This window comes from Nothobranchius furzeri, chromosome 5, assembly GCF_043380555.1.
Source record: "Nothobranchius furzeri strain GRZ-AD chromosome 5, NfurGRZ-RIMD1, whole genome shotgun sequence".
Taxonomy (NCBI): domain Eukaryota; kingdom Metazoa; phylum Chordata; class Actinopteri; order Cyprinodontiformes; family Nothobranchiidae; genus Nothobranchius; species Nothobranchius furzeri.
The window spans coordinates 58,633,780-58,646,051 of NC_091745.1; the positions used below are offsets into that span (position 1 = coordinate 58,633,780).

General features: G+C 43.1%; 1 protein-coding gene across 1 annotated transcript; it reads right to left on the reverse strand.

Annotated features, from left to right (window-relative positions):
* Positions 1–6,126: 6,126 nt before the first annotated feature.
* On the reverse strand, positions 6,127–7,266 carry LOC129163486 (uncharacterized). Its single transcript, XM_054741244.2, has 3 exons — positions 7,011–7,266; positions 6,818–6,876; positions 6,127–6,742 (listed from the first exon to the last, which is right to left on the reverse strand). The coding sequence occupies exons 1-3, from the start codon at positions 7,013–7,015 to the stop codon at positions 6,228–6,230; spliced, it is 579 nt and encodes a 192-aa protein (XP_054597219.2). The 5' UTR covers positions 7,016–7,266; the 3' UTR covers positions 6,127–6,227.
* Positions 7,267–12,272: the final 5,006 nt, after the last annotated feature.

Genomic DNA, 12,272 nt, shown 5'->3' on the forward strand with positions numbered 1-12,272 from the left:
TATTTTTGTTCAGTGTAAATTACCTTATCATTAGGAAATAAGGGATTAATATATGGTGTCCTAAACTTCCACAAGTACTGATTGTGCTTTTTTTAAAATTATCATCTGTGAATGACCTGGTTTGCTCCCTCGAACTGATTCTTAACTACTATCATTAATCAGTCAATATCATTAGAGATTATCCAATATCATCAGAAACATTATCTATTGGAGATAGATAGATTTCTAGGTTATCATGGTTTTATCCATTTTGTTGTTATCATATGACATTAGACATCTTACAGGTCAAAGACTACTACTCGAACCATGGGTCAAGTCCATTTATAACTTTGAAACTTTCCTAACAAATGAGTATTATAAACAAATCTCCCTATTTATGACTGAATTTACCTAAACCTTGATTTAGTGTTCATGATTTCAGTAATGTCTAATTTATGATCAGTTACTTCTATATGAGGATGTTAAATTATCTGTATAGTTACGGAATCTAGTTCTTTAAAGTTATGAAGAGTGTTATCTATCTGCCTCTGCCCTCAATTAACTGTTTATGTAATTAATATTGAACTCCTTCCTAGTTGGTTAATGAATATTTTCTGTCGTTTTGCTAAAAGAGAAAGACTTCTCTTTTGTTGCGTAAATCAGCTCTCACTTTCTTATCTCCTTCTTTATTCAACAAAGAGAGCAGCCTTAACCTTGACTCATCATTGTTTTTGATTTTATTATTTGCTAGACGAGCATTATAAGATGACACTGGTCCTACATGACCCTTAGATGTGATCAGTAGCATGATGATCTAACAAATATTCTTTGATGGTCACGTTATTTTGAGAATGACCTGATTACATGTTCATCTAGTAGTTTCTAAGTCTGTCAGTCTTTTATTTTGTTTATTTCTTGCTGTTTTCTGAATATAAATACTTTAGCTGTTCATTATCACACTTTGGTTATATTCCTCTGCTTGACCTTTAAACTAATTATGGCTCTTCCTCAGCATGCCTTTGGTTCCTGAAGTATGACCATTTTAGACAAATTACATTTTTACAAATTGCAAATTACATCTCCTGCTTAGAACGTCTTTTCCTTTCCTGAAACAATTATCTTTTCAAATACACTTAGGGTTGTGTGACCCCAAGATCACCTTCAATTGTTTTTTTGAACGCTCACTGTCGCTATGTGACAAATGACTTTGAATTTCCTTAAATAAATCTGCTGTTCAGTTTCACTTACAGAGTTTTAATTTAGCAGTATTTATCTCCTGTTGGCAAATATCAGGCATTATTAAGATGACATTGTACATTGTTGATGTACTCTGAAACACCCTTATTTTACTAAATCTATGTGAAGTTGAAAAATTAATTTTATAATTAGGACTTGTTTTGTTGTTAGTTAACTCTAGAGTTAGAAGCAAAGAGATAAAATTTAAAAAAGTCACTTGGTCTTGGACATATTCCCTAATTTAGCTCTGATGATGTAAATAAAGGTGAACGTTTCTGGCATAAGGAGAGCAAAATGCTTAGAGTCTATGACATTATTATTTTGTGATATGAGCTTGTGGATGCTGACGAGCTCCCTTTTTTCCCCCCAGATGGGTTGATTCTTTTTTGATTTCATTAGATCACAATCTTCTGCAACAGCTGTTCTACAGCAAGCAATTTTCTTTACACTGATTATGGCTTTTTTGTTAGTTTGTTTTGTCTTGTCTTGTTTTGGTTGTTTATGCACACTGTGCTGCACGACTCTGCCCCCTGCTGTAGTAAACTGGTAATTGCAAGTTCCTTGGGATGGGTATTTTTTAGCTTTTAGAGGAAAGATGTAAAGCAGGATCCATCTTTTGCATCGATGTGACGCAATGCTTGCCGGTATCGGACCTGTTTTGTTTATATCTTTTTATGACTCTTTTGCTCTGATGAGCCATGAGTTGTTTCATGCCTCAAGAGGAGGGATGGCTGATAACGATTTCCTCACATTATCACACTGCCTGGATGAAAATACTTTAAATATTGGATGATAAGAATTTTTGCTGAAAACAAGTCAAAATCAACAGGATCTCCCAGAATTTTCTTGTGCTTTTTCGCCCATAGGTTGTAAAACCAGGAAATTGGGTCCTGATGAAGGTGCTGAAACAAGACAATTGGGGCAGCCAGAGGTAAGAAGGTCCATTCGAAGTACTCCTCACCACTTCCACTGCTGTGAAAATTGCTGAAAGGCCATCTTGGATTCATCTATCCCACTGCAAGTTTATCGACGTCAACTAACTGCTTTTAGAGCACACAGAAGTCCGGCTTCAAAGGTGTGATGGTAACAATATGTACTGATGTCTCAACTCTGGTGAAGATGGAGATTTGCATCAAGCTTGCTGGTTTCACCACATTGTTGATGTTGGTGCACGTTTATGGCCCTGCACTTGGGCCGCCTCTCAGCACCTGATGGAACGACTGGGACAGCAGCATTTGAGGGGGTACTAGAACTGGAACTGAAACGACGGATTGGGGCTCCTCCCTGACCGCACACCTACATGACAACGTGACCTGCACCCACCTCGGCTGACGACGCCCTGGATGCAACTATGACAGGACACAGCGATGAAGGGACGCTGGAAAAGGAAAACTGCTTCAATCAACTGCACCCAAACTCCAACCTGGTTTCACGGTCAAAGGATCAGAAGGACTTTTTGGGGACAAGATCAGCTCCCTGACAATTGGACAACCACCTCAACACGCCACGGAAGGACCCCAACGTCTTCCTATTGAGAAGTTGAACTGTGCACTTTCACATCCCAAACTCCATTATTGCACTCCAGACCTAGACTTCAAGGTACTCATCAATGTGAGCCTGAATCATCCTGATCAACTGAAGAGGACTCTGACCTTTCAAACTATTCTCCAACCGAGACTCTCAGTCCACGAACAAGCCCTTTGATGAAGAACGCTTGATTTGCCTCAGCTTCTGCCACAGTTAGAGCTGCATAAATTAATATTACACGTTCATTTTTCCTCATTTACAGGAAGAGTCATCTGCAACTTGAAGCGTTAAATTAAATTCATCTGATGTTTCAATAAACTCTTCTGATGTTTTCTGTATATTATCTGGTTTTGCTAACCCTTCCCAGTCTCTTTACAGGAACTGCTATAAATTGTAGAACTGTTGCATTATAATAAATTCACTTAAATGTGTATGTAATACCTCTTTATAAGTTTATGATGGTGTTGATTTAACTGATTTCTATTATCCCACTTGTATCTCTGTAAACTGCTGTTTGACGTTATTGTCAGTTGTGTTAGCCTTATCGTGTTTTATTATTTTATTCGTTCTTTATTATTTTACTTATTTGTTCTTTGTTGTTTTCTTTTTGTTTGGTTATCCGATTTGGATAAACAGGAGGGATTATGTTATAGAATTGTTATGTTTTACTATTTCTTGATCATTAATTCTATTAACTGAATGTCCTGAAAGCATTCTCTCTCTCTCTCTCTCTCACACACACACACACACACACACACACACACACACACACACACACACACACACACACACACACACACACATTCTTGTTACCTTGTAACTTCCCATACACACACACACACACTCTCTCTCTCTCTCACCTCACTCCCATTCCTTTCTTATCTTTTGTAATAAATAAACTCTGTGAGCAGAACTTTGGGGCATTTGCCTTGTGCTTTTGCCACAACTTGCAATTTGGTTGTATGTCTGCATTATTGTGTCTCTCCTTTTGTCTTCAACTGCAGGAAATGGGTTTATTGATAAATATATATTGATAAAATCCCTAACAGAGTTGAAGGCAGACACATCGATGATGCTGAAGAAAAGAATCTGTGGCCACAACTGATCTTTCTTCTGCAGCTGTAGGTGCTGACAACCTACAATAGACCAAAGTACAAATATGCCTTCTGAATACTAAAAAAAGGTACATGCAGTAATAATTGTGTAAAAGCCAAGCACATACCTTGTCCAAGTTGTCAACACCTCCTTTGCAGTGGTTGTAATCTGTGATGATCACAGGTTTCTTCTTATCATCATGGACAGCTGGCCCTCTGTGTTTGCTGCTGCCCCCCCCCCCCCCCCCCCCCCCCCGTTTAGGAATCTAGCTCACTGCTGTGGTTGTCTTTGTGAAGGCAAAAGCAGAGGACAGAACAGGTCTCCCCTTCAGCTGCAGGAGTTTGGGTGGAAGTTCTGGCTTATTCTTTCTGATGGTACCAACCAGAGCCACTTTCCTCTTCAGGAGCTCCTGCACAAGTGAATATGTTGTAAAAAAAATTAATGTGACAGTGACTCCTTGGAGCTCCCCGGTCATCTCCAAAATGACACGTTTTCCCTGGCCGACCTCTGCAGCCTCACCAGCAATTTTCCCCGTGTAAACCTGACACTTCCCGGCATAGGAAGTGGCACCATCAGCAGTGACCCAGATTTTCAAACCGTACTTTGCTGGTTTACTTGGCATATACTGGCGAAACTTGCACCTGCCTCTGAAAGGGACAAGCTGCTCATGAACACACACCTAACCCAGATGGAAGGTGTAAAATAGCATGATATGGGCCTGTTAAGATAAGATAGCCTAAATTAATCTTTTCAACTTTGACAAATGATTGCTTTATTAAAACTTAAGTAAAATTTTTTATATCAGATTTTATGGTTTTTGTAGGATTCATGTAAATAAACAGGAGAGAACCCCACTACTAATCTATTTGGACTCCTCTCGGTCCATTCCTGCCTTCATTATTGAGTTCATCACTGAGTTTTGGTTCTTCACACATTTGCTTTTGGGTTCAGTTGTGAACGCATCACAACAGAGACCATCATCCAGGATCAGCATGATGACAAATAATGAAGGCATAGGGTCATATATGAGTCATATAACACCGTTTTATTTGCCGTTTTTTTTTTTTTTACTTTTGACCTTTGAAGTGAACAAGAACCAAATGCTGTTTTTTTCCAGCTGCAGTTATATTGCAATACTGCAAGCGACATTTATTTGAAGGGGAAATGCAGCAGCTGGTGTTGTAGTTAAAATCATCTAAACACCTGGTGACATCACTTTTGAACAATAGTCCTTGCTTGGCAACAGATCACATTGAGTCGTCTGTAGAAGGTGATGCATTTAAAGCCCCAATAAATAATTTGAAAAGCTTCATCTGAACATCACTAAAAAGACAAATTGTGATCAAGGACACAATCTTGCCTGAAGCAGTGGGTGGGGCAATCTGGGGCAGCTCTGCAGTGGATGAGGTCCTATCTCTTGGACAGAACCTTCAGTGTGTGCTTATTCAGATGATGCTCCACTGAAATGAGGGGTTCCTCAGGAATCTGTTCTGGGCCCTCTTTTTTCTCCATCTGCTCTCCCTGGAAATGCTCTAAGAAATCATCAGATTCCATTTGTATGCCAATGACGGCCAAATTCAGCTGCCAGTGAAACAAGGTTAGTTGCATATGCTCAGCTTTTGGATGAGGCACAGGTTAAAATGCCCCCCCCCCCCAAATAATTGTCAGATGCATGGTCTGAACCACATATTTGCTCTATTCAAGACTAGGATCGCCATTATGGGTGTCAGGTTTAGATTTTACCCTGACACTTACTCCTAGGCAAATGTAGCAGTTAGATCTTATTTATTCCAGCTGCAATGCCTCCAACTAGCCAAAGCTTTCATAGCAGAATTTTGACAAATGCTTTTGCATTGTCAAGGCTGGACTATTGCAGTTCCCTGTATGTCACACTAAATCAGTGAGTACTGTCAAGACTCCAGCTGGTGCAAAAACAAAAATTTTATTTGTAAGGTCATTTTTAACCCTTGCATATGCTGCAGTGGCTACTTTTAAAAAAGAGTTTAAAGTGCTAGTTTTAGTTTTCCAGTCACTTGATACTTTAAGTCTGCTCATGACAATTTTCCAAGTCTGGTTTTTAACTGCTCACGTTGGGAGACAAGTCTTAGTATTAAAAAAAAAATTATGCATTTGCAGCCAGTTGAAACTCCTACAGTCTGAACATAAACAGTTATTCCCAGAGTTCCGAGCTTAGAATCAGTGAGTTACAGTTAAACTAGAACGCCGGGTGATTAACATGTGGTACCCTAGAACTTCTTTATAGAAGCATAGTGAGGAACCAGCTGGCAGTTTTAATTTATGGTAGTCTTTTATTTAAACAATCGAAACAGAAACCCCAGAACAATATTTTTAAATATTGGAGCCTTAAAACATCTTCAGCAGCCTGTGACTTAAGCCTTGTGATGATGTCCTTTGCCGTGGTGGTGATGATGATATTGAGGCTCATCTTGGTAGAGCTGCGTTGGGGTGTAGCGGAACTGGTTGAACAGCAGGCGCTTAAGGTTGTAATTGGACCGAGACTTGAAAGCGTACACCTCATCCTCGTCCTCCACAGGAGTGAAGACAGGCTCATCCTCACCACTGGTGTCAGATGAAGAGCTCCAGGTCTCCTCAGTCTGCTGGTAAGGTCCACTGCTACCTGTAGCTCCTTGCTGACCAACCTGAGGGATGCCCTGCTGGACCAGATAAGGAGAAGAACCCTCACCCACAGCAGTACTGGTGCTGCCACCATAGTAAAGCCCTGGATTGCTGCTATAACCCACAGAACCACTAGATTGCTGAGGATAGCCACTGTAGCCCACGTAGCCACTAGCCTGTCCCACAGGTTTCTCATAAGCTGGTGGGGACTGAGCTTGTCCAGAAGGTGAAGCCAAATACATCCACATGGGTGGTTCACCTTCAGGGACTAAAAAGAAATGTCAGTGTCATTTACAGCCTCACCTGTTCATCTCAGGTGCACTATGGTTCAGAGTCAGCTTACCTGCTTGTTGAGGAGCACAGAAGATGCCTCCGATCAGCAGGAAAGAAATCCACAACACCCTGCAAGAACATCCTAGGTCAAAATCTAGTTTCATATCAGACGATCCAACAATTAAACTCAAATCAACCTCATCCCATGAAACTTCACTGATCAAGGATCGGGACATAATGTACTTAAGGCTGAATGGACTCACCTCATTTTGCTGCTAATGCTGACAGACTGCACCAACACAAAGTTCAGAACCTTCTGACAGTGACTCCAACCTGCAGGAACTGGTTTTAAATGATCCTCAGGGTGGCTGGAGACAATTGTAGCTGATTGCTGAGTGGGAACAGCTGCTGCAGGAACAGCAGGTTTGTTTTTATTGGTGATATTAATAATAACTCCCTGTGCATGCAGGGGTTCTCTCCAGGTGCTCCGGCTTCCTCCCACGGTCCAAAACCATGACTGTCAGGTTAACTGGTTTCTCTAAATTGTCCTTAGGTGTGAGTGTGTGTGCTTGATTGTTTGTCCTGTGTGTCTCTGTGTTGCCCTGTAATGGACTGGCAACCTGTCCAGGGTGTACCCCACCTGCATGCCCAGAGACTGCTGAAGATAGGCAGCCCCCCCCCCCCCCCCCCCGCAACCCTGCAAGGATAAGCAGATAAAGAAAAAAGATGGATGGATAGATATTAATGATGAGTCTGATGGTGTCACATCTCAGAGCAGCTTTTACAACTTTGGATCATGAATTTCTTCTAGAGAAACTTCAAAAGTAGGACAGGGTTTAGGAAACATTTAGATTTTATTACTGGACTCAAACCCAGTTCTTTGTTTAAACATCAGCACAGATGGAGTAAATGAGCTCCATGCTGATTTGACTCCTCAGTGAGTAAACATGACTAAAGGCATAAAAACAGCACAAACACAAAAATAGCTTTTAAAAATAATTTTTTATCTTAAATGAAATCACATCAATTGATCTATTGAACTTACAAATGCTTGTTTCTATTAAAAAAACACAGATTTTAAGTTTTTTGTTCGAGTTGGATTAATGTAAATAAACAGGAGAAAACTTCACTAATTTTGTTTAATCTATTTGGACTTCTCTATCTTTGAACTCTCTGTCCATTCCTGCCTTCATTAATGGTTCATCACTGAGTTTTGATTCTTCACACGTTTGCTTTGGGTTCACTTGTGAATGCATCACAACAGAGACCATCATCCAGGATCAGCATCATGAGAAATAATGAAGGCTTAGGCTTGTAAATCAGTCATATAACACTGTTTTATTTGCCATGTTTTACTTTTGTTTTCCTTTAAAGTGAACAAAAACCAAATGCTTTTTCACCTGCAGTTATCTTGCTTCACTGCAAGCTAAGTTTATTTGAATGGGAAATGCAGCAGCTGGTGTTTCAGTTAAAATGATTTAAACACTTTCTGGTGAAATCACTTTTCAACAATAGTCCTTGCTTGGCAACAGATCACAGAGATGTCTGTAGAAGGTGATGCATTTTAAGTCGCAAAAAATATCTGAAAAGCTTCAACCTTCATCTGGACATCACTAAAAAGACAAATTATGAATAAGGACAGTTAAGGTTTGTCCCTTTTTACAAGTGAACTTTTGCATTTCTTTAAGTAAAATAGAACATCTGTCATCTTTTTAGTAGATAATGTCCTGGAACCCCTGTAGTTTAGATTTAGAACTGAGACTTTTTGTTAAAAGTCCTAAATGACATGTTTTTAGCTATTGATGCTGGGGATGCAGTGGCACCCTTACTTACGGACCTTATGGCAGCCTTTGACACAATTACCAGATTTTCTCCTGCCTGGAGCAGTGGGACGGGCAATCTGGAGCAGCTCTGCAGTGGTTGAGGTCCTACCACACTGACAGAACCTTCCGAACCAAGTGTAAATGCTGTGGGGATCGAACTTTTGCCATTATGCCCCAAGATTGATACTCCTCCTTGAACCGTCACCTTATCATGGTGGAGGAGTTTGAGTGCCCTAATGATCCTAGGAGCTATGTTGTCTGCGGCACTTTGTGCCCCTGGTAGGGTCACCCATGACAAATTGGTCTTAGGTGAAGGGTGAGAGAAAGAACAGTTCAGAGGATCTTTCATGGATGTAAATTCAAAGAGTCGGAGTACGCAGCCCGGAGGATGACCGGGGTCCCACCCTGGAGCCAGGTCTGGGGTTGGGGCCCGTGAGCGAGCGCCTGGTGGCCGGGCTTTCGCCCATGGGGCCCGGCCGAACCCAGCCCAAACCGGATACATGGGCTCATTCAACTGTGGACCCACTACCCACAGGAGGAACATGAAAGGTCCGCAGGAGGAACATGAAGGGTCCGCTGCAGTGTGGATCGGGTGGCAGACCGATGTGGGAGCCTTGGCGGTCCAATCCCCAGACAAGGAAACAGATTTTTGGGACATGGAACGTCACCTCGCTGGCGGGGAAGGAGCAGGAGCTTGTGGCAGAGGTTGAGCGGTACCGGTTAGATATAGTCGGACTCACCTCGACACATAGCATTGGTTCTGGAACCCACGTCCTTGAGAGGGGTTGGACACTCTCCTTTGCTGGAGTTGCTCCGGGTGAGAGGCGGAGGGCTGGGGTTGGCTTTTTGTTAGCTCCAAGACTCTCTGCCTGTGTGTTGGGGTTTACCCCGGGGGACGAGAGGGTAGCTTCCTTGCGCCTTTGGGTCGGGGAATGGGTCCTGACTGTTGTTTGTGTTTATGGGCCAAATATCAGTTCAGAGTACCCACCCTTTTTGGAGTCCCTGGGACGAGTGCTAGATAATGCTCCATCAGGGGACTCCATTGTCCTGCTGGGGGACTTCAATGCTCACGTGGGCAATGACAGCTTGAACTGGAGGGGTGTGATTGGGAGGAACGGCCCACCTAATCTGAACTCGAGTGGTGTTTCATTATTGGACTTCTGTGCAAGCTGCAGTTCGGCCATAATGAACACCATGTTCGAACATAAGGAGGCCCATCGGTACACTTGGTACCAGGGCAGCCTAGGTCACAGGTCGATGATAGACTTTGTAGTCGTATCATCTGACCTGCGGCCGTATGTTTTGGACACCCGAGTGAAGAGAGGGAGCGGAGCTGTCATCTGATCACCACCTGGCGGTGAGTTGGATCAGATGGCAGGGGAAGATGCCGCGTAGACCTGGCAGACCCAAACGCATAGTGAGGGTCTGCTGGGAACGCCTGGCAGAAGAACCTGTCAAGACGGTCTTCAACTCCCACCTCCGGCAGAGCTTTGACCGCGTCCCGAGAGCAGTGGGGGACATTGACTCTGAGTGGGCCTTGTTCCACTCTGCGATTGTTGAGGCGGCTTTTGCTAGCTGTGGTCGCAAGGTGGCCGGTGCCAGTCGTGGTGGCAACCCCCGAACCCGCTGGTGGACACCAGAGGTTCGGGGAGCCATCAGGCTGAAGAAGGAGGCCTACAGGGCGTAGCTGGTCTGTGGGTCTCCGGAGGCACCAGACAGGTACCGGATAGCCAAGCGGGGTGCAGCAGTGGCAGTTGCCGAGGCAAAATCTCGGGCGTGGGAGGAGTTTAGTGAAGCCATGGAGAAAGACTATCGATCGGCTCCAAAGAGGTTCTGGCAAACTGTCTGGCACCTCAGAAGAGGAAGGCAGCAACTCGCTCACACTGTTTACAGTGGGGATGGGGAGCGGCTGACGTCAACTGGGGCTATAGTCGGGCGGTGGAAGGAATACTTTGAGGAGCTTCTCAATCCTACCTACGCACATTCCGAGGAGGAACTAGAGCCGGGAGACCTGGGGGTGGACTGTCCAATCTCGAGGGCAGAAGTTGCTGAAGTAGTCAAACAACTACACAGGGGCAGAGCCCCAGGAGCGGATGAGATTCGCCCTGGGTATCTCAAGGCTATGGATGTTGTAGGGCTGTCATGGTTGACACGTCTCTGCAACATTGCATGGTCATCGGGGGCAGTTCCTGTGGAGTGGCAGACCGGGGTGGTGGTCCCCTTCTTAAAGAAGGATGACCTGAGGGTCATAAGCTGGTGGGGACTGAGCTTGTTCAGAAGGTGAAGCAGAGTACATCCACATGGGTGGTCAACCTTCACGGACTAAAAAGAAAAGTCAGTGTCATTTACAGCTTCACCTGTTTCATCTCAGGTGCACTATGGTTCAGAGTCAAGCTTACCCGCTTGGTGAGGAGCACAGAAGATGCCTCCGATCAGCAGGAAAGAAATCCACAACACCCTGCAAAAACATCCCAGGTTAAAATCTTCTATCGATGCTCCAACTGTTAACCTGCACTGAGCCTCATCCCATGAAGATGAGGCTCAGTGCAGGTTAGCTGGTACATGATGTGGCTGATCCAGGATCAGCCACATCATGTACCAAGGCTGAATGGACATACCTCATTCTGCTGCTTATGCTTATGCTTATGCATACAGGCTGCACCAACACATAGTTCAGAACCTTCTGACAGTGACTCAAACCTGCAGGAGCTGGTTTTAAATGATCCTCTGTTTTCTACATCTGAAGGTAAAAGTATATTTTGACAGCAAGTAAGAAATAAATGGAAATGATGTGCCGTAAATAAGAGGGAGATATTTTAGAGTGCAAAATACAGTTAAAGTTACAAGTAGAGGGCTTAGCAAGTCATACACCATCATACATTGGTAATTTCAAGATCCTGGTCCTGGTCTTTAGGGCCTTTTATGGACAAGCACCATCATACATTGGTGATCTTCTCAGTCCCTACACCCCCAGCAGGTCCCTGAGATCCAGTGACCAAAGTCTACTGGTTGTACAGAGCACCAGGCTAAAGATAATTTGCTTCTGTGGCCCCCAGACTCTGGAACTCTCTCCCCCTGAGCCTAAGATCAGTGGACTCGGTGGTCTCCTTTAAAAAGCAGCTCAACACCCACCTGTTCAAGCTGGCTTTTCCGTGATCTTCATCACCACCCTCTTACTCTCTGCTCTTATTTTGCCTTTCCCGGTATCCATTGATTTCCCTCTTTCTTACTAATTTTTTCTCTCCCTTTCCTTGCATTTTTTTCTTTTCTCTTATTTTTAATCCTTTTTAAAATCTTTTTATACTTGAATTTTTTTAGTTTTTGTAACACCTCTTGATTTTTTTTTATCTTGAGAGGCACTATATAAAAGCTTGTTTTTGTCTTTCTTTTCTTTCAAGTGGGAGGAGGTAATTATGAATAAAATAAGAAAGGGTTGTTGTTGTTTTCTGAACCATATCTGGTTGTGTGCTGCTGTGGAAACAGTTGAACATTTGCAATGTATGTTGATCAGAAGGATGTTGGCTGTAGACGTGTGTTGTAATGGAGACTTCGGGTTTGAAAATGGGGTTGCTCAGTGTCAGTTTTGTTCAGTTTGATGTTCAGTAAAAAAGGACACTGCACGCCACATATAGTTATCAAATAGTCTGATTTCAATTTAGTAATTGACTTTGTGAATCCACTGAGAAGGGAAATACACTACTT